Source organism: Trachurus japonicus, chromosome 5, assembly GCF_045865225.1.
Source record: "Trachurus japonicus isolate A0001 chromosome 5, Traja_1.0".
Lineage (NCBI taxonomy): Eukaryota > Metazoa > Chordata > Actinopteri > Carangiformes > Carangidae > Trachurus > Trachurus japonicus.
Genome location: NC_140911.1, coordinates 20093403 through 20116987, shown reverse-complemented (window position 1 = coordinate 20116987; position 23585 = coordinate 20093403). Strand labels below are relative to the sequence as shown.

General features: G+C 44.0%; 1 protein-coding gene across 21 annotated transcripts in view; it reads left to right on the top strand.

Moving 5' to 3' along the window:
• The window catches only part of ptprt (protein tyrosine phosphatase receptor type T), a 329374-nt gene that overhangs the window by 129571 nt on the left and 176218 nt on the right, over nucleotides 1-23585 (top strand). For all 21 annotated transcript variants that reach the window (XM_085776699.1, XM_085776698.1, XM_085776697.1 and 18 more), the window contains exons 9-10: nucleotides 21144-21259; nucleotides 23076-23256. In XM_085776699.1, coding sequence (XP_085632825.1) covers nucleotides 21144-21259; nucleotides 23076-23256 — 297 coding nt within the window. The remainder of the gene's footprint in view (nucleotides 1-21143; nucleotides 21260-23075; nucleotides 23257-23585) is intronic.

Below are 23585 nucleotides of genomic sequence, written 5' to 3'. Positions count from 1 at the left end.
GGTTTACAACTACAGTAAACATGAATACATACACTTACATGGAGATATATACAGTAATATGGTTTTCTTTTCTCGTAGATTTAATATATAACTGTCTAATCATTCAGAAATGAATTCTGTGTGTGCATACTGTTTGTTTCATGTATGGAAATGTGCACACCCCAGACTCTGAGAGTCTTAAAACTCAGTGATTTAAAGTTGTATGTCCCCATTGTTTCAGTTCTGCTGGACCCCACGTCATGCTGTGTTAGGACTCCACAAATACAGTTAAACAAATCCGCCTACGCATGCACGCGCACACACACACACACACACACACACACACACACACACACACACACAGCAGGACTCCCTTTTACCAAGTTAATAACCACTGTAGTTGGTCAAGAGGGACGGCCAAGTAGGTGCCCTGCGTGTGTGTGTGGACAGGATGAAGCCCATTAAACGGAACAGGTCCAGCTGTAATTGGTGCTCTTTTGTAATTGGCCTGTTGGGGCAGATTTGCATTGTTTCCAGGGCAACAAGCTTGTTTCTTTATATCGAAGCACAGCAGGAGAGAATGAGGGAGGCAGGGAAGGAGAGAGGAAGGGAGTGAGGTCAGAGAACAGAGAGGAGGATGAGGTTGGCGTCGAGGGCAGTGGATGGATGGGGGGAAGAGAGGGGCAAAACAGGTGATTATAGATAGAGAAGGCGGAGGAGAAGTGGATGGTAGTGGGAAGAAAAGATTACACGATGAGGAAGAGAAGAATTCAGGAAGTCTTTTTTTTAGGTGTTTGTTAATCCCAGCAACTCATTTGTGAATTGGAGTCTTGTTGTTTTTATTTTTGAAGATATGCAACAACTTAATGTTTTGAATCTGTTGAAGTAATCATGACATAAACTGAAGGTTTCAAGTACAAATGTTTGAAAAATGAGCAGGAAAGTCATGTCAACTCCCCTGGTTTCCCTCAAACATCTCTGTGTTTGTTTGGACATTTCAGGCGTTCAGATCTGTTGACGATGGTAAACTTTATAGATCCTGTAATGTTTGACCTTTTATTCGAGGAGAGTGGAAATGTTAAACCATGTTTTGCTCTTTGCTTGTGTTTTATCTGAATTGTTGATCCATGAAAAGATATAAAAAAAATATCTCAGTGTAGTTTTACATCTCCCCCCTTAGGCTTCTCCCTGAAACTCTAATAACAGGTCAGTGTCAGCCAATCAGAAGAGAGGAGGCTCTTATTTTTGAGGTTGTTGTTGTTCTGGTTAACTGACTGTTTTCTGCGTGTTCCAATAAAAATGTAGCACATTTCAGATAAAACAGAGAAACCAAACCCTGCAGGTGTTTGTTGGTGGGACCAGGTGGGTGGTAGCCTCGGAAACCAGCCGCTCCCGGAAATGCAATTCATTTCATTTCTGAGGGAGAGTCTGGCTCAGAAGGCCGAGCCAATCAGCGTCGCTGCTGTGATTGACACAGCAAGTTGGCCAATCAGGGACCGACTGGTGCAACGCCCCGTCACTACACCAACTTGCTGATTGGCTGAATGGGGTTGTCTGTCAACGCTACTACTCCCGCCCAGCCCAAATGCTTACAACAGGGATGAGGCCAGACTCTCCCTCAGAAATGAAATGAATTGCATTTCCGGGAGCGGCTGGTTTACGAGGCTAGGTGGGTGGGACTTGGTGACAACAATATTTGTTGTAACAATATAAAGTCCCAAAAGTTGCAATGTGTCTATGATCACTTGGTTGTAGTTAGTGCGGCAGGGAAATCCACATGCAAATGCCACCCAGAAAGACCAGAGGATCAAACCCAGAATCATCTTGCTAACCACTTGAACAAGAGGATTTTCCCCTTAAATTTTCTCTCCTTCTTGCCGACTCCATCAAGTCAAAAACAAAACAGTAGCTGCTGCAACGTGTTAGCTCTGAGGTAGCTATTGAGAATGAATCTTTGGCTTAATGAGGAGCTTGTATAAAGATGTGTATTTATTGTTCTTCAACCTGTCCTGATGAAGCTTGGACTGACAACGTCTTACTCAGGTGACACTAACACCTGGGTGGTTCAGAGGTCTGTAACCTTTGAAGTTTCCCTCAGGAGTCTCCTGGGCTCTGGGCCTGTCCGTCAGTCTGAGCAAATTGAAAGTGACAGAAACAATCTGATTTGATGCTGCGGGTGCAGAGATGGTGTGACGGGGGAGAGGGTCACCTCCAAGAAGATATTAAAGATCTTCTGACAAAGGAGAGGAGTCGCCGTGTGATCAAAGGCCTATATGGGCCATCTTTGACACGTTACAACATCTCTGATCAGTCACGGTGGACTGCAGGGAGCTTTTATGTCCTCACAGGGGGCAGAGCAGGGTGAGGAAGTAAAGCTGTGTGTGTGTGTGTGTGCGTGTGTGTGCGTGTGTGCATCTGTTCTTATTCTGTCACTCACCTCTTCCTATTTTACACAGTACAGGATGTGCAGACACACAATATAACTCACAGCAGTCACAATGAAATAAAATAAATACAACGTTAAAAATCCCTAAATGTTGTGAGAGGGGAAGAAATTCAATTGGCTCAGACACTATTGCAGCCAATCAACAACAAGGAGTGTTCTTCAATTTAACCATAGCCTAATTTATTATATTATTTAATTTCAGCCGATTCCGTTGTTCCTAAACAAACTCGGAGCTTTCTTTATTGACAGTTGTTAATATCCAGGACAGTCTGCAATGGCCAATCGGCCGTTTGGACATGGACAGTTTGAGCACTCAGGTCATAAATCCTGAGCTTTGACTTCCCATCACATACAATTTACTCAAAGAGTGAGAGATGGAATTAAACAACAAGATTTATACAGTCGTTTGACAGAGAAGATTCATTTGATTGGACGTCTTGGTAAAAACAGAACAGGACCAACATTATTAGGCAGGTGACCCACTGTGATAGTGACGGTTTTGTGTGAATCGCCAACCGTGTCGGTGTCGAGTTTAATCACGTTCAACGAGGCGTCTAATCTGACGAGCTCTTACTGTCACTCACTCTGTCACACGCTGCTATTTTCAAGTCAAAGCACAAAAGGAGGAAGTGACCTAAAGCAGAGTGTGTCATATCTGTAAGCCTGGAAGATAATGCTCTCAGTTGACTGATGGTTGATTAGGTCATACACCAGGATCTGACAAACATCTTTAGGGAAGATTAAAATGAGAGTTTTTAATTTCTCTATAACTTCCTGATGTGATAAGATTACAAACAGCAGCCACATAAACTGATGAGTTCATTTAAAGTAAAAATGACTTCATTATCTTTCATCTTTTCTTTGTCATCAACAACAACAACAAGAGAACTAATGAGGAAAAAATGCTGCAGTACTTTAAGGTAACGGCCACTCATATGGCTCCAAGCCCACTCCTGCTCCTCAGTCATGACCTTTTCTCCACCGGCGGCTGATTGCAGCCATCTTGACATCGGCACATAGCTGTCGTTGTGCCACAAATAACTGTCGGAGAGGCTCAGCAACATGCACTTACACACACAAAATCACAATCAAACAATGATGCTAACAATAATGAGAATCGCAGAGGTTTGATCGCTCCGTCTTCACGGCGGCAGGTCAAGGTGGTAATGCGTTGCCTTGGTGATTGTGAGTTTGCCGTCTTGTTGATTGGTGCTTAATGAGGGTCTACTTGATGGAGTCGGCAAGTAGGAAGAGAAGTATGAGGAGGTTGTGTGTTGACAGAAAGAGAGAGAGAGAAAGAGGGAAGAAAAGAAGAAGAAATGATAAAAAAAAGACTGGGAAATTGATAAAAAGAAAACTCTGCAAGATGAAGTGTGGGTGAGAGTAATGAAAAGAGGGGTGTGATGGAGAGAAGAGGGAGAGGTGTGAGCGGAGGAGGAGAGGGGTCACCTGGTTTGTTAGTTGTCGCTGAGTGAGAAGAGAAAAAAAAAAAAAACAATCCACACTTTGTGTATCATTAGTTTGTCAATTAAAATTTGCTCAAGCTATAAAAAGTGTGTGTGTGGCAGCAATTGAGAGCCATCTGAAAAGACTCAGACACTCACAGATGTGCCCTGAAACCACACACACACACACACACACGCTCTCACCTGGCGTGATGCATGGCGCCCCCCCCCTCTGCTCCCAGACAGGACTTGATGGATGCAGGAACGGGACGAGATGCATCAGAGCCGCTGATCAGGAATCATCCGACAGAGATCCGGCTGCTGGGCATTAAATCACGCTGTTTATAGATGTGGCCTTCGTGCCGTATTTCATGCACAAACACACCTCGGCTTTCACCACTCATATGTACGGTCTTCACTTCCTGCTTCCAGCCGTCATTTTAGGAAAGTACCGCAAACTACCCGGACCGCTCCGTCCAGCCGGACCACCAGATCTGTTGCAGTCACAGATGGATTTTTAATATTTAAGCAAAACAATCGTGTCTCCCTAATCTGTTTATATTAAAGCTCCGTACACTATAAAGGTGGATATCAACGTGTAGATCTATAGATAAGTTGCACGTAGACATTTTCAGGATTTCATTTTTTCTCTTCTCCTCAGAGAGAGGGCAAACAGTCTTTTGACAGTATCAGTGGACAGCTCATAGGTATAAGTCTCTTTCTCTCTTTCATCTCCCATTATAACCTCTCCCTCAGGCCTCTGCTGTAATGAAAAAAAGCCAAGAAAGAAAGAAAGAAAGAAATCCCAGCTCTATCAGCTTTGGCTGAAGGGTTAAAGTATTATTGGAAATTTCAAGCTGCTTTAATTTCTGGTTCCCACACAGCGGACGCTCTACATGATGCAGACAGCTATCTTTGAACCTCCATCATATCTGTGCTCTCACTGTGGCCGGGGTCACACAGGGGGGGGGGTCCAGTAGGGGGCAGGTGGGGTTGGCGTGTGGAGCTGAAAAGAAAGAAACAGAACGATGGAGAAACAGAGAGCAGACTCCTCACAGCTGGAGATGCTGCAATAAACCGCAGCAATAACGCAGAGACCAGTCTGGGAGTAAACAGCAACTTAAAGTCATATACCAGCTTCATTATTCAAGTGTTATATATATTTATAAATATACACCCAGTGGTTTCTGTAGAGTCTGGTTATAAGATTCTGTTATTTGAAAGAAATGACATTGATTTGAAAGATTGAAAGAAATCAAGTGACTTGTGAAAGGAACAAAAAACAACACTTTTCATTCCATCTTCTCATCAACTTGTATATTTCAGAGGCAGCTCATAGAGCTCCAGCCACAGATGTTTCCTTGTAGTCCAGAGTCAAGTTTATAATGAGCTACTGGGGATAATAAGAGTGATCACCATTCTTTTTTTAAGCCAAATATCTGTGACCTCAGCCTGCAAAGTCAAGATCTACCGAGAGAAAAAGACCTAGACTGTATTTCTAAATTGAGGTGTCTTTATTTGAGTGTTTTCTCCTTGTTTCCTGGGACCTTTGAAAGTATGCTACAGTTCCCTCCAGTGATTTCACATGTAAAACCAGCTCCACCAGTAACATGCAGCTGATCCACTGATACATACACATACATACACAACGTCAATGATCTGACACTGAACAGTTGGGATAGTTCACCACCTGCTACACTGTGGAGGCGAAGAAGCCCCTGATGACTCTATATCTTGGAGACATAACACAAAACCCGTTGGCAAGGGCGACAGGAAATTAGAGGAAGAACAGGAAGTCATCTGTAACAATACAGTTTCTCTGCTTGTTTGCATCTCAACGGGAAGACTTGAACGTCCCTGCTGTCCATATCCAAACCTACAGTACATCCTGAGAGTGAACTACTCCTTAAGTTTAAACATCTTCAGCCTAACAACCCCTTTCACCCCCCGCCTCTGTCTAACTTTTGTCCTAGTGTGATTTATTTGTGCGTCTGTCCAACAAATTAACACCATCGCCAAAGTGTTTTGCAGTAAATTACAATAAACTGTAAGAAACATGTCAAAATAATAGAGAGAAATGATTTGGCTGCTTACTCTCCCTCTCCCCACTCGAACGCCCACTGCTTCAATCTCTGGGCTAATAAATGTGCACACAGGGGGGTTTGTCAACACACACACACACACTGAGGTGGAGGTGGAAGGCAGGAATCCACGCTGTCTGATCCCCAGTGAGAGCAGTCATTACTGCATGGCAGTTTTCAGCAGAGAAAGACACAAACACACACACACACAAACCAACTCCACACTGAGACAGTGATGGGCTGAATATTTGTGTGTGATTTTGCTGCGTGTGTGTGTGTGTGTAAGAGAGATTGATTCAGAGGCAGAAGGCTGATTGCTTTCTCAACTTCCTCATCTCATCAGAAGGCGCAGCAATAACAGCCACGGTGTCTTCATCTGGGAGTGTTTGTTGTTGTGTGTGTGTGTGCATGTGTTGATTACCGTCGATTTACTGGGCTCTTGTGACTCTGTGTGTGTGTGTGGTTGCCCTATCCCTCAGCCCATCTTCTCTCTCCTCACACACACTGAGCATGAATACCATTTGTCTGTGATAACCTGTGTGTGTGTGTGTGTGTGTGTGTGTGTGTGTGTGTGTGTGTGTGTGTGTGTGTGTGTGTGTGTGTGTGTGAGAGAGAGAGTTGAATCAGAGGGAGAGAGCCAGCGAGAGAGAGAAAGGACAGTTGGGTTGAATGTAACTGGGAGAGAGAAAAGAAAAGACCTGAGCTCCTTCAGAATAAAAGTCTCTTCACTGCATTTTCTTATATTCACAATGTTTCCAACTCTGTGGTTTGGGGATCAAGTTGTGAAGGAACCTGACTGGTGTCTTCAGCCATCAGCCTGAGACTCAGACCGTGATGGACGACCTCACGGTTAATCCTCAGCGGCAGCTCTGGCAGCACATTAATGCACTCAGTCAGCGATTAGACTTTTGCAACATTAATCAAAGTATAATTAAATTGCTATATGTCAAAGAACAGTGTCACAACAACAGTGACAACTGTCACAACTCTTTTCATACATCAAATGTTTAAGTTTAAAGCAGAAGTAAGCGGAATATTTGTGTTAATCTAAGTCTTAAATAGTTGTATCTTCCGACAGCAATCACTTCTATAGAGTGTTTGGTCTGAAACACGGGTCTGTCAGTCACTCTGCTCTGCTCTGAGCCCAGGAGAAAACTTTCCTTGTATCCTACAACCTTTATCCAATGAGGAGAGAGAACGGCATAAAGGGGCAGTCCTCTCTGTGTGTGCAGCCAAGGGATGCGCGTGAATGTGGTGACGTAGGGACGAGGACCAATAGATCCATGACGAGGGCGGGGGCTGCTAACTCCATCTGCTGACAAGACGTTAGCCAAAACCACCGGATGGCTTACTTCTGCTTTAACTTGTCTCTATGTTCTTTTCAAATCTAAAATTTAAATTTAAATTAGCAACAAAAAGACTGAGAGAGAATAAAATATGATGACAAGATCAGAGAAGAAAGGAGTTCAGAATCAGGCTGTTCATGGAGGCACGTGCACACACACACATGCAGGTGATCAATGCAACACTGGTTTGTTTGTTGCCACACACACACAAACACACACACACACACACACACACACACCCTACTCAGGTAATCTGGCTGACATTAGAAGAGTGCTCCACACTCGACTGCATCTGTCTGTCACACTAATTACTGTGAGCATGTAGGTGGACACACACACACACACACACACACATTACACGCTCTATCTTACCAATAAAGCTGAAGTGAATGGGATTCATTCACCAGAGCAGATAACAAGAGGCAATAAAAGACAGATTGTGTGTGTGTGCGCGTGTGTGTGTGTGTGTGTGTGTGTGTTGAGCTCATTAAGAGTAGCCAGCAGACTCTAGTGACCTCCTCTAGTCTTTGCCCAGTTTCCCACTAAACTGATGAGAGCTGTAGGGGAGGCAGGAGGAGGGGGAGTGCTTGTGGTAGATGAGGAGCATGTAAATTAGGGAGAAAGTGGGGGAAAAATAAGAAAATCATTAGAGAAAGAAAAACAAAGACAATTGGAGTGGGGGAATGGAGAGAAAAAGGAGGAGAAAATGTCAAATAGTACAGAGGAGGTGATGCATTACTGTACAAAGTGGGAAAGACACAGATAAAGTGAGAGATGGACATTGTCACTGTTTGCTCTGTGTTTCTTTATTCCTCTGAACTCACTAAGAGAAGTGCTTTTTCTTTTCTCTTCTTTTTTTTTTTTAAAATCTGCCAACTGAGTTTAGGTTTTTTCCCCTCTGATTTGCAATCAGTGGCTGATAAACGAACCCAAGCCCACACATCTCGTTGTGGATGAAAGCCCGGCTGATGAGAGCTGTGCGGAAGCGCATGAAGGCGTTTCAACAATACAAACAGGCCATATTCATTCATCAGCGGTGATAGTCGAGGTCGGGATTTGCATGTGTTGTGAGGCTTCAAAGTGCCTCTGGTCCGTCAGATGGAGATCTGACTGCAGGACCTTCAACAAGGTTATGATGAACATGTGGGGAGTTTTCATTTGGGAATTTTATTTCAGTAAACTTCCTTCTGTCAGTGTCTCTATTGTATCCCCCTTTCTCTCTTCATTTCCACTGTGTTCACCTTCATCCCATCGTCTCCTTAATCCTTCTATCACCTCCCATGACTCAGCATCAGTTGGTCTGACGCCTTCTGGAAGTGCTGGAATCACAGTTACACACAGCACAGATGTTGGTTACATTATGATGCGTTTCATTTATCTTTAAACATGACAAATAGAACTACGGTGGCCCTGAGAGTACAACTCGCTGCAGCTAAAGAAAACACCTGTAAAGCCAACAACTGCATCGATTTGACAACACATGCACTTTAAAAACACAACAGACGTATTTCTGCGGACACCAAAAAGTGACAGACCTGGCCTCAAAACTATTTCTAACCTAAAAGTACATTAGTATATTAGTTATTATATCTAAATCATGTGACATTAATTTGATAATAAACCAAACAAATTCATCTTGTCTTCAAAACCACAACTTCTAAAGTCAAGAGGCATTGAACAAAAGAGTCCTAGCCAGGTCTTTCTTTCTTTCTTTCTTTCTTTCTTTCTTTCTTTCTTTCTTTCTTTCTTTCTTTCTTTCTTTCTTTCTTTCTTTCTTTCTTTCTTCCTTCCTGCCTCTTGTTTTTCTTGAGAAGAAGCAGGATTCAATAAAGCGCACTCTGCTGTCTGTGCCTCCAGCTGAGGGAAGCTGTATCATGGGAAGCCCGTCAATACTCCCCCATTAGGCCAGAAATCAGTGTCACACACACAGAAACAAACACACAGGCGTAACTGCACAAAGACTCTAATGGTCATGTGGTGTCTTGGTTTAAGACCCAGCAACACACACTTACACACACAGGTGTGTATTTGTCCACACACAGAGACACAGTAGGTATATTATACGACACTCACTCGATGTGGTGACATTTGGAAAGAGGCGTCTCAGCACAAAGCCAAAGACGTCCTCTGCTCTTGTCTCTTCGATCTGCAGACGTGCAAACAAGAGACCGAATAAATAAGTCATTAAAAGCTGCGTGGCCTCGTGCACACTCTGTCCTCTCCAGCCAAACTGTTCACACAGGTTCTGCAGTGTTGTCAAGCAACATGTCAAGTCTGAACTTCAGAGGGAAAATATGATCACATCAGCCGTTAGTGGTGATTTTTTTATCAAAGACGTCTGTGTTGTTGATATTAAAGAATCAGTGAATTCCTGCTTCAAGACATAAAAATGTTGACTCTCCTGATGTGGAGCGCTGAATACTAACAATGCACACACTTTGGCACGGATCATGCAGAGTCACAGACAAACCGCTGCACTGGACAGCACTGTTGAATAATGGCAAGAAACCAATGAGTTAAAAAAAACTGTACAGCTGACCATTAATGAAAAACAAGTCAGAAATGTTTATATGCAAAAAATATTTTTTTATCAAAGTTTATTTTTCTTATATTTGACGCTCGTGCCACAGTTCACTCATAATTTTTTACGCTCTTTGTTGTAATAACAGGAAAATATGAGACTTAGAGAACCAATTCAAATTCTTCCCTTTACTGATTCTAATGAAAACTACTGTATAACCCAATGAAACCACCACCTGTCTGTTTGAAGTAAAGAGGGGTCTCAAACGCTTGGTCCCCCTCCCACTCCCCCGATCCACTCTGGTCCCAAACATCCAAGTCAGAATACGAGGTGGCGATCTGAAAAATGTAGTTCTCAACTATGACACGGCACACAGAGTCTCCCCTCATCAGGGCTGCTAATTGCCTCCTCTTGGTAAATGCCTCTTGGTGATTATATGCTTCTTGGCCTTTAAGCTCTTCATTAGACACAGTTCACTATTAAAAATCTCAGCTGGAAAGTGGTGGACTGCTCCCTCTGGGTGACCCACTGCCTCAAGTGAAGGAGTTAAAGGATCTCTGGGACTTATTCACAGAGAGATTTATGATTCCAGATCAAAATACCCTCAACAGCTAACAAGAGTGACTGACCGGGAGGCGTCAGCAGCTCTCAAACATGGCCACTAACTGAACCAGGAGGAAGATACAAAAAGAAGAGCAGCTACTGAAACAATGACAGCAACTTTATAATAAAGACATACCATGATAGGTCTGTTAAAGGACAATTCCAGGCAAATTCAACTGGGGGGTGTATGTTCCTATCATTTTAGGTCTAAAAGAAGGAATCTGAAGATTTTCAGATGGCTACTCAAACATGCACCAAGAAGTTTATTTACTTCAAGCAAGCCGACATGTTTGTAAAACTCGATCTAATTCAAAGTCTCCCGGAGTCTCGCGCGAGACCCAGTTGCCGTGCTCGGTGTGTTCAGGTGCAGTGGGAAAAGCTACCGTTTGTGTCATAAACACAGGAATATCAACTCTTTACTTGCTTTACTCGCTGTCTGTAGAAAAAAATGTACACTTGAAGCAAGTAAAGAGTTGATATTCCTGTGTTTATGACACAAGCGGAAGCTCCCACTGCACCTGAACACACCAGCACTGCAACTTCGGGCTCGCGCGAGACTCCGGGAGACTTTGAATTAGATCTAGTTTTACAAACATGTCGGCTTGTTGAAGTAAATAAAGTTCTGGGTGCATGTTTGAGTCTCCATCTGACGCTGTCTGTGGCTTTGAGGGATGGAAACAGCCTAAACAGCAGAACTTACATCCACTCCCATTCATTGCTGCCGTGGCGATGCGGGGACAGACACAACTACCGCAAAACAGGAGCAATTAAACTGAAAATCTTCAGATTCCTTCTTTTAGACCTAAAATGATATGAAAATACACCCCCGAGTTGAATTCACCTGGAATTGTCCTTTAAGGAAAAGGCGACCTTCACCTGTAGTCATGTGTTCCGGGTTGTGACCAAAAGAATGAGATTATGGATGAAGAGTTTCTTCTGTGGGATGTCTTGACTCAGCCGTAGAGACAGGGATAGGAGCTCTGACATCTGGAGGGAGCTGGGAGGAACCACCTCCTGTTGTAGGACCTCCGCAGTCTTCCAGCTGGGAGGAGAGATCACATCTCATCTGGTCTGTGAATGAGTCAGGATCCAAAAACAGCAATCCAGTGACTTTCAATGTCTTCTTTTATTGCCACACTGGCGTTTTGCTCACAAACGAACTCATTTGTAGGCGCCATTTATCGGTAAGCAGCGGTCAGAGTGATGCAGCCGCTGCTGTGGCTCTCTGGCAACAGCACTTGTAGAAACCTGAAACCACAAATAACAGCGTTCAACACTTATAATCACAAAGGAAGATGGAATTGCTCTATAGCAGCATATTATCAACCAAGAGGAGATGGAGAACTTTTCTGAAGAGAGTGATGTTTGAAAGACTTTGATTGGTCTGCTGCCATGGCAACATGACCTGGGATAAGAAGATGATATTGTGGCAATAAAGTGAATGTTAAACCTGGAACACAAGATCAACAGGGGATTCATCAATAATTTTGGTCTCTGAAAAAACACAGGAGTTTATGAATATGATTTTTATTTTGGTTCAAAGCTCTGAAAACCGCTGTGAGCGATCCAGCTTTAGTGATCAAGGGAGAGGGTTTTAAAAAAAAGAAGAAGAAAAAAAAGATAGATCTCCATCGTCAAAGATAATTCCTAACAGACCCAGTGGAGGTATCATCACACAGCATGATGAAAATCAAATGGCTTTTGAAGTAAAAGACATTTTTCTTTCATAATTTAATCTGACTGTTGGGATATAATTGGCTGAGTGACATTATTGTAACGAGGAGCCGTGTTCCAGCTTTTATCGCGGCTCCTCCAGCGTTTCCCTCCTTCCTCCACTTCCCGGCCAACAATGACATTTTTTATCTGAAGATGAATATGTTCAGGATGATGAATATGTTCGGGACCTCCCTCCTTCTCCCCGCCTCCGTCGCTCCCCTTCCTCCCTCCAGGTCGCAGCCTGTATCTCTCTGTCTGTCTCTCTGCCATTCTCAGCCAATTACTGGCTGGCTTCAGGTGCTTAACCCCAGGCCTCGCCATCAATTGGTTCATTATATCGCTGCTTTAAATCTTCCCCTCGTCCCCTCCGGCTCTCTGTTTCTGTCTCTCCTTCTCTGTCGCGCTCTGCCAGTCTTTTCCTCCCCTTTTCTTTCTTTTATCCTCTTGTTTTGTACATCTCTCTCTCGTGTATTTGTTCTTTTGTATCTCCTTTTTCTTTCCTCCTTTGTTTCCCTTTCTTCTATCTCAGTCTTTTTTTGGCTCTATCTCCATCTCTCGCTCCCATAAATGAGACCCTCCTCCCTCTCTAGAGTACGCCCCCCATAGCTCTCCACATTTTTCCAACTCAATTGTCCCCCTCCCTGCCTGTGGGCAGATGTGGTATTAATAAATCGAGATTTAAAATAGATTTCTTTTCTGTTCCATTTCAAATTACATTAGTGCGTCTTCTGGCTCTGAGCATTCCTCGACTCGCTGCACACACACACACACACACACACTCAGAACGCACACTCAGTCTGTGTCCGTCTGTCCTGCTGAAATGTTGTAGCGCTGACTGGGGAACACGCTGCACAACTGCTAAAGATGTGATATCATGTTTTATAGTGGAGATGTGAGGAAAGTGTGTATTTCAAATGTAAATGCTGCCAAACTAATATTTTGCTTCCATTGGTTGCCAGTTTACACTAACCCTTCACAGCAAATAAGGTTTGGGGTTAGGGTTAGTCAGTATAGGTCCTTCTCAGTTTTTTTCTTGTAACACAAATTTCAGATTGCATGTACACAGCAGCACCTCAGTCTCTGTCAATCTGCACACTTCAAATAAGGGCCAAAGAAAACCCAAAGTAAAATACTGTATGTCTCAGTGATCTGTAACAAGTATAATTAATCCACAAAGAAACTCTGAATAGAGCGGTGAAACTGAAAGCCTGAATGAAGTTGTTTTTTCTGTGTCTTAAAGGTCCCAGGTTACCTCAGAGAGCTAGTGGAGGGTTGTAAGCGGAGCTCCAGAGTTAAAGGGAACTTGCTCAGACAACATGAGTTATGGTTTAACTCTCAGTCGCTGCCTTCATGCAGGGAGACGTAATTAAAATCCACTAAAAGGCATCTGCTACTAGTCGATTTAATCCAATCCATCCAAGTCACGAAGCTCCAGGGTGTCGCCCTGTCTGCAGCTGCTTTTGTGGGTGTGTGTGTCTTTGTATCTTTGTATGTTTTTACATGTTTCTTTGTCACTGTACATGTGCAGACTGAATCCAGCGTGCTCGTCCTCTCTGAAAAGTTGTCCTTTCTCCGTAGGTACATGTGTGTGTGCGTGTATGAGGCAATGAGGCAAGTTAATGACATTCTTAAAGCTGTCATGATTAAGAGGCTGATGATTTGATGATGAGGCTGCTGCTGCTGCTTCACTGGTAAAATATTACACACTTCACTTTTATTGTTATTAATGAGGTGAATCTGACAAAGTCTTTAAGTGAAGACAGAGAATCTGTGTGTGTTTCTACGTGCTAGCTACTTCAGTTAAGGGAGAAGGTTGTATCACTGACACACACTCTGCCTGTTTCACAAACACACTAGAGGGCAAGAGACCCTGTGAGGGCTTTCATCTGATCTTGCTTGCTTGTGTGTGTGTAGAGAGATAGAGGTTAGACTGTTACTTCTTGGTGTGAGGATGCAGATTAAAAGTGCAACCTCTGCAACATATCAACGGCCACACAGCTAATTCTGAAGATATATGAGCCTCAGGGATGTGTGTGTGTTTGTGCGTGTGCGTGTGTGTGTGTTGTAGCTGTGGGAGCTGTCAGGATCTCTAGTATTAATTGTATTTCTAGCCTTTGGCCAGTGTATCTTTAGAAGTATGTAATTCCCCCCACATACTCACCCACACAGACACACATACACATACACACACGGTCCCAGTGCCTCTCTCTCTTCCTTTACTCTCACTTTGTTGCCTATTTGTTCATTGTGGAAACAGAAACAGGTGAAATCACAGGAAGGTAGAGAGCAGCTCAGGTATGAGAGGCCACAGAGACAAAGACACATGCTTCTATTCTGTCAACACAATCAGAACAGAATCAGGCATAAAGTGCGGGGTCGCGAGGGCAAGGCCGACCAGTGTGTCTTGAAGAGCGTCTGCTTCTAGTTGACACTGGTGGTGGAGAACGGTCGGAGCATCAGAGCACAAAAGCCTTGGACGTCCCTCATTCAGCTGTAGAAAATCACCTGTCGGATGTGGAGCGAATTCTTCTGTGGACTTTAAATTGATGAAAAAGCAACATGTGATGAACCAAGGACACATCGACATGCTACTCCTGGTTCGATCTCCCCAGTGCTCCTGTGTGACTGTCGTATTAGGAAGAGGGAAACACATTGCACCAAAGCAGCTGCTGTTTAACAACAACAACACACTAAAAGAATCTTTGGATTGGAGACCATGCAGCAACATTTTCTGTGCAGCCAGAAAAAAAGGATTTCTAGTAAAATAAATCAGTATCATACAACAACTCCTGATTTGTCCAGTCTCTCCATCCATTCATAGTCTATACTTCATCTGTGGGGCTGAGGACAATCCCAGCTGACATAAGGTGAGGGCGAGGTACACCTGGACAGGTCACCGCTCTATCACAGCGCCAACATAGAAATGTACAAATTCACACACTCATATTCACACCTACAAGTAATTTAGAGTCACCGATCAACCATAGTATGTGTGTTTGGACTGTGGCAGGAAGCTGGAGAATGTGGAGAGAAGCCGCACAGGGAGAAGATGTCAGGGAGAAGCATCTTGCTGTGAGGCACCAGCTCTGACCACTGTTGCTTTCTAACATGCTCATCTCTCCAAAAATATGAGGCTGTTTTTGACCATAATCTCTGAAAGCATCAATGCTATATGCTATATATTCCCTTTGCTGCAGCCTAAAAGGTCGTCCCAAGGTTGAGGGCCACAAGCTGAAACACTCGCTCCAGTAAAGGTTTTGTGTCTACTACAACTGTTTGTACAACGTTTTAGAAGTTTTCCTTTTTCACCTCTGAAGTGTGTTTCTTTTTTTTTTCTTCCACACCTTCCACCATCATTCCTTCTTGCTACACTCTTCAGCTCTGGAGTTGTACAAAATAAATATACAACGTACTACACTGATTGCATAGGGATTCTCAGCTCAGCCATTATTGTTTCCATTCAGCTCTAACTCTACGAGTTCCCTCGTGGTTTATTTATTTCTTTGATTTGCGCTTCGGCTCCCTTGCTGTTTTCCCTCGTAGCTGTTTGTTTGTGTCAATTACTGAAGCTGCCTGCAAATGAAGAACTTTATTTTACCAAATGCACCCAGTCTTACACAGCTTCCCTCTGCCCCAAACGAGCTGGGCTGTAACATAAACGGGGGCTCATTCGGGGAATCATGATTAAATGGCTCAACAAATGAGAGCTCAGATTGCAAACCAGTGTCTCAGAGGGAAATAAAATCAGCTTTTTCCTCCGCAACAACACAGAGAGGTTTTTTTAATCATCGTCATGACATTTTGATCAGTCGTCTAGACAAGAAAACCCCCAGCTAGTCTGAGATTGTCAATAAAGTTTCAACATGGCATCAAGTTTTACCAGAGGGGTTTTTCTAATTTGTTTGACAGGCAGTGGGTTCTAATGCCGTAGAGCAGCTTCAGTTTAAGATGAAAAAATGGGAATTTAGAATTTAAAAGTGGAGAAATAGGAGGGAAAAAAACGAGATAAGTGAATGACTGAGGTGGAAAATGAGCAGAAGAGGCAGATGGGAAAAGGGCAAAGGAGGGATAAATGTGAGCTGATGAGAGATGAGATAAAACAGACCGACAGAGAGAAGAGAAGACATTATGAAAAGAGGTATTAATGGCAGCAAAGGAAAACAAGATAAAAAAAAAAGAAAAGATGAGGAAGGATTAGACAAAAACAAAAGGAGCAGGAGAGCAACATAAAAGAGGATGGGGAGCGTAGGGAGGCAACAAGATTGATTTCCACTCCTCCTTTTCCTCCCCTCCCTCTCCTCCCTGAAACGGCTCCCTAAAGTCTCTGGATTAATGGCTCCATTTCTGCTGCTCATTCATCAGATTCAGGAAGGCATCCCAAAACACAATGCCTCACTAGGCTCTCGCCTGAACTAGATATCTACCTGCCAAAACATCCAATAGACCCTTAAGTACTTTCAAAGGCAGGCAAAACAACTTTATCTCTTCCTCGGGTCAAATCAGGAGGGAGTCACAACATCGTACCGGCACAGATGCTCGTTAGCCAACGTACTGGAGGTAATAGCAGACAGTTCGGCCTGAAGTCGTAGAAAAGTGGAATGAAAAGTGGATCCCAGTGCTAAAAGACCTGGATTTGGTTATTATACTTTTAGCCATGGGTGTTAGCTCTCAGCTGAATAATGCTCCATCTCCCGCTCTTCAGTCAGTGTCCTGACGCTGGAGTCATTTATCCACTGAACTCACATAGCCAGTTTCCTCCTGATTCGTCCCATTTCTGTTTAATCACAAAATTCAACACAGGTTCATATGAAACACAAGATTCATTGCAGGCATAGTCATCACTGATGTAATGGGGTTAGTGAGGTAGGGCCTTTATAGATAGACCTAAGAGACTCTTTGTAAATAATAAGGCTTCAGATGTAGTCTGAACAGTTGCTAGATTTTGTAGCATACTGTATCAAAAAGTAAAAGATATACACTCGGCTGTGTGTGGCACAACTTTCCAGTAACATGTGGTGATGTTGTGCCAAAAGTAGCTCCTTCAGTATAGCTATAGGTTAATAAAGGTACTGCACCTGAGCCAAAACCAGCACAATGTAAACCAGCTGCACCACTGGAGCACGGCCCAAAACCACAGAAAGATCTCACCAGGGAGTTCACGCCATATAGGCTACATGAAGTACTCAGGAAACAGAGAGAGAGAGAGAGAGAGAGAGAGAGAGAGAGAGAGAGAGAGAGAGAGAGAGATGGCTTCAGATCTGTGGTGCAAACATTACACTAGTTGCAAAATTCAAACAGCCAGATTGGACATTTTGTAGCCATACGTGACTAAAACCACCCATCTCCAGAGTCCATATCTCATATGAGTTGCTCATGTAGGGGCTGCCAGTGAATGCGGTATGGAAGGTGATGCCATTCTGTCACCATGACAACCATGAGGTCCAGCACACTGCAGTGTGGGTTGTATTGTTGTTGTCAATAGCTAGGTTACCTGTTGACCCTTCACTACAGCAGCAGCAACAGTCTGGACCAGCAGGTGGTGAAGTGCTGGTTGTGGTTGGTGACGTTGTTGTTGTTGTTGTGACTGAAGCCACTCGGCTCTGTCGTTCTTCTGATGGAGACCAAGGACCAACTGTGTCCCCTGCTCCACCTTAGGGCGGGGGGGTGGAGGGGTGGTGGGGGGAGGGGGGGGTCGTCTGGCTGCAGTGGGCCTCAGTGTTGGGCCTTGTCATGTCGTACACCAGCACAGTGACCTCTCACAGTGTGGGATGGTACACACATCGACCCCCGACCCATCCTGATTAATGATGGTGCCACTGCCCCCCCTGGAGGTACAATGGCTCCTTCTGCACACACACACACACACACACACACACACCCGAAGACACACACACACACACACACACAGACAGAGACCAGACTCTCTTTTCTTTCCATTCATCCATACATCAACCAACAATCTGACCCTCTCCTTCTGAACGGCCTGTGATGTGTGGACGTGGGTTTGGCAGAGCAGCTCTGATGCAGCGGAGAGATGGGAAATAGATGGAGGGATGCTGATGGAGGGAAATAGCAGAGGGGTGAGAGGAAGAGAGGATAAATCAGATGGATGATGTGGCAAATCTGGTATTTGTCATGACCGAGGGCGGCTCGGGAGACGGCATCATCGACTTAACGATGTAAACAAAGTTATAATTCAAATAACCTCCCCTCCTTCTCTCTCTCACTTATACACTCTCTCCATCCTACTCAATTCAACTCCAGCTGTTTTTTTCTGTTATTTATTTTTTGTCTGTTTCTCCATCTACAGTTGGGAATGTGTTTGTATAGAAGCTGAGAGTCAGATGATCTCCAAACTAAATTTGCGCTCCGACTGAACAGCAGGACCGATGACTTATTCAACGTTTAACGTCATTTAGCTGCTACGAAGCTCTGCCTCTCGTTCTTTTTCATTTTGTTGAATTTGCCCCCTTCCCACCCAACCCCCACCCCACCATCCCCTGCTACCTGTGTTTTCCCAAACAGAAATTAACAATCTGTTTAGAGGGGCTCCGACTGATCTGCAGTCAGATTATCTGAAAGATTAGCCGCCGTCATCCCCGACTCATAGACAATGGGATTAAGTGGGCGATGGCTGGCGAGGAGGAGGGGTTGTGGGGTGGGGTGGGGTGGGGGGGGGGGTTGTTTTGGTTGCTGTTGTTTTTGGCCTGTTCCTCTCTCCAGACCTCAGAGTGTAAATGTGATTTCGCTAACATGGTTTAAGTATTTGCAGAAACTCAAGCAGCTTTGATTTATTGCTTTTCTTGGGGAAAACTGGTGATTTAATTCTCTCTGCTCGACTTAGTGATGAGTGATTATGTCTCTCTAATTGAGGAATCTCGGCGTGCGTGTTCATTACAGGTACATCACTTGATCTGTTTAAGTATGCATAATTACAGGTTTGTTCACATTTGTTCTCTCTGAAAATAGGATCTCACTCTTAAACGTTTGAACGCCTAATCAGGAAGCTGCTGCGTTTTCATGATTGATTTAGGAGTTTCAGTCCAGTTAGTAACTCACATATCTGCGCTGAAGCCATTCCAGCACTGGGTTGGAGACAAGTTGCACCCAGGATAGATTTCATCCTGTAGCTTTGTCCAGCTTGTTTAACCCAAACACATCATTATCGTCCAGTAGCTATTAATTACATTTGATCTTTTCACCCTGAAATCAGAAGCATGGTCTCTGCAATCGAGGCTTCTGCTGTTTTCATCCTCAGATAATGGAAAGGGCTCCACAGAAGCTCACCCTGCGTGACCTCGCCACTCACTTCTCATCAATATTGAACATGAATCTGGCATCAGACAACTCGTCCGTCAGTGTCTTCTGCACATAGCAGACAATCAGAAACACATTGATCCTATTAACAGAGACTGTCTGTCGACGTTCTGTCCGTCTGTTGGGATTCTGCCATGAAATCGCCAATCCCAGATTACTTAGTAGGGTTCAGCCTTTAAAGAAGAAATTCAGACTCTTGAAGCCATGAAGCACCGGGGTGGGGTGGGGTGGGGGGCTGCTCACATACACACACACACACAGGTCTGCTATCTCTGATGGCTTATCCATGCTGCCGTTGTCTAATCTTGCCTCATTAGTCTGATTTTACGTTAACAGTAAGTAGCTTGTTTCAACAATCCCATAATGCACTTAAATGTCCTCATTCAGTTGTCGGGGGTTAAATGAAGGGTTAACTCTAAGCCTGGTTAATTACTATTGGAGGCGTCACTTTGTTTGGCTCTTCCAAACTCAAACAGCCATTCATAATAACCCATAATGACCCGTCGTCCCAGAGGAGTGAACATTCATTTTTAACTGAATTGAATTGATTTTGCTTCATTGTGACAGAATGAAAATGAAATAAAAAATGATGCAAAACATTCAGACGGACAGAGTCTGAAATTAGACAGTAATAGAAATTCAAATTACTCTGAAGTAAAATGTTTTTTATGTTCATGAAAGAAAACTCTAATAGGTGATTATTTATTTATTATTTTCTTATTGTTGTTGTTAAATTTAAATTATAACTTGTAGGGTTAAATCCTGAAACTTCACTCAGTTCTACAGGATTAAAAAGAAGAGAATACAATAGAAAAGATCAAATTCATTAGATGAAACTTCACTGACATAACACACACACACACACACACACACACTCACTGACCTGTTCAGCCGATTGAATCTAATTAGGCAGCGACAGAGAGTTGAGTCTGAGCAGGCTGTTAGTGAGCAAACCTGAGAAGCCAGCATATGGCCCTGTGTGTGTGTGTGTGTGTGTGTGTGTGTTTGTGTGTGTGACATATGGGACAGGCAGTAATAACCAGTCCAACTGTCTGCAGATCAATACGTCTGTGCTGATCTCTGGCTTGTGAATCGTGCCTCCTCTGTTGTGACACAGCGTGGCCCAGTGGTCAGACACAACGAGCGTCCTGTTACTAATACATGGCAGGTCGGAGCCTCTGAACCGGTTCACAGCCTTCATGTCCTGTCAGAGTCACAGCCTCGCATATGGTCCTGTCCTGAACTGAATTACTGTCAGTGAATAAATACTGTATAAGCACAATTACAGAAAACTCTGCTCCTGTAGCTGGAAGTGAGATGAACCGACCACGACTGACTGAACATATAATTTGATTTTAATATCACTTTCAATCACAGGTTGTTTGGTGAATGTCAGGCAGCTTCTGTTGTCACATGGCACTTTTTATGAAAGATGATGATGAACCCTTGACTTGTGTAACTCCTTTGAACAATATAAAAGGTTTGGTGGTAAACTTGAGTTGCAGCAGAAACTGTCACGATGGTGATCAAGCGTAAACTCTGAGGAAATGTCTGTGGCAGTTGGGAAATATGGTCCTGTAGGTTAAAGCCTGTGTTGAGTCTTTTCCTCTGTCAGCAGCTTCTTATGTATCTGAGCTGAAGATCTGACTCCTGTCTCTGTCTCTGTCTCTGTCTCTGTCCCTCCTTCAGACCCCGTCCACGGCCCCCAGAGCGTGAACGTGGTGGACGTCAGAGCTCGGCAGCTGACCATACAGTGGGAGACGTTTGGTTATGCGGTGACGCGCTGCCACAGCTACAACCTGACGGTACGGTACACTCAGCTGCACACGTTGTTCTGAGGACAGTTACATTAATGATTCTCCTGCATCATGAGGCAGCTGCAACAACGGCACCTCATTTTATGTAGAAGGCCAAGTTCATTATTATGACATGTTCACTGAAATTTTCTTCTCAGCGCTATCAAAGCTTTCTAAGGTATCATGTATTATCATCTATTTTAACTCTTCCAGACTTTAGTTCAGCTCTGTTTGAAAACGGCCTCCAAATACCTGAAGGTTTTCTCTCCCAATACAACTTTTTACTTCTCAGCCTCTGAATCAAATATTAACTCATTGAGTGCCAACCACGTAATTTCTCGTTTTTCGTTCCCATGCGTTGAGTGCTTTTTTTTAAATTATGAAAATAGACACTTTAACACACCTTATGTGTAAATTTGGGGACTCTACGACGAGCAGAACTGAAATAGATGACGATCAAAAACTCATGACAGCTCATGATCTGGAAGTTTTTATCATAACTCGGCTTTTGCAAACGGAGTTGTGCATGTGGATGCAGCAGCTGCTCCGCTCTCACCCGCGAGGCTCCAGCAGCTCGGAGCCGAACAGGAAGCTCTCAGCCGACCTCCCCAAGGTCCTCCCGCCGTAAAATCTGATGGTCTCTGGGCCAAAGCAGACCGGCATCACCGACCCGAACCACAGAAGGACCGCGACCACCGGTGGGGCCGGTGTTCCCGAGCTGCTTTTGGCCGAGAGACCATCATATTCCGCGGCGAGAGGCTGTGACACGGCACGGTGCGTCTGTGTTATTGTTGTTTAGTGGCGCCCCCCCCGCCCCTGATGGTGGTTTTGTGAATAGAACAACAATTGTTGTATATATTTATCTTACACGAGCCCTTTGATCCAGAAATGCGAGTGTGAGAAGAGCGACAGGCACAAAGAGCAGCTTTCATAAAAGACGCTCTATCTCCTTTTCTAGAAAAAAAGCAGGGATTTTGGTGAAACCCAGCCATGTTTAGCTTGACTTTTCTCAGGAACGGAGGCACGTAGAAACAAACGGGTTGTTGCCATTTGAAGCATAAAGTTTCACCTTTCAAATGAGCTACAGTATGTGTTGGTGGCAATAATATAGAATACACTATGGCTGTACAAAAATCATCAAAAATGGTCTAAATTGCCGGTACACTTGATTAAAACTTTGGAAAGGAGCGCAGCACTCAATGAGTTAACATGAAACAAACCAACCAACAACAAAAAAAAATCTTGGGGTGCTTAAACCTAAAGCTTGTATTAGTGTATTAATCATTATCTTTGCCTGTGGTAACTGGATAAACACATTTGTTCTCTGCCTTACAGGCTGATAGATACTGTAAGGGTTTTAGCTAACTAGCTATTAGCATCTTAGCAGGTTGAGTCAGTGTCTGAAACTTCTGAGTCATTGTATAGCTTCGTGATCTGCCCGACTGTCCAAGATGCAACTTTTAAAAAACTAAAACCACCTTAAAACCAATGATGCATAATGATGCATTTGGGCATCATTAGGGCACTGGCTCATAATCTGGAGTTGGTCCCCGGGCGCTGCACCGCGGCTGCCCACTGCTCCTCAGGGATGGGTTAAATGCAGAGAAAGAATTTCACTGTACTAGCTGTATATGTGACTAATAAAGTACCTTTACCTTCCTGACCCAAATTTCAGTAAATCACAAAGTACTTCATAAGTTTCATATTTAAATGATGATATATTGTTCAGCACTTGGGTGATCATTGTTAAAGATCTATTCTCACTAATCTAATGATGTACCAGATCTTAGAGGCACTCAATTAACCCCCTCCTCTCATCCTCCAGGTGCAGTACCAGTACATCTTCAACCAGCAGGAGTTTGTGGCGGAGGAGTTGATCCAGACGTCGTCTCACTACACTCTGAGGGGGCTCAGGCCCTTCGTCACCGTCAGATTGAGGCTGGTGCTCGCCAACCCCGAGGGCAGCAAGGAGAGCGAGGAGATCGTCAAGCAGACAGAGGAGGATGGTGAGTTAAGACGTGACACCGGTCCAACCTGAAGCTCAAAGTCCGGCGAATATAAACCCTCCGGCTCACAGAAAATGACTCTTATCTGAAAACAGCAGCAGCAGGTTGGTCAGAATAAACCCAGACGCCTCCATCAGAGAGCAGGACGTCAGTGTCCAGCCCACACACTATGATTGACAGGTTCTGGGACAGCAGAGCAGTGGGTGTTGAGCAATGGACATTCAAATGGGTTCAGCTGTTTAGGCCTGTTTGCAGTTGTTAGATGTAGGTTTTATATTATGGGAAAACTGGTTATACTTCTAATAACCTGAGTTACCCTGTGTTAGAGG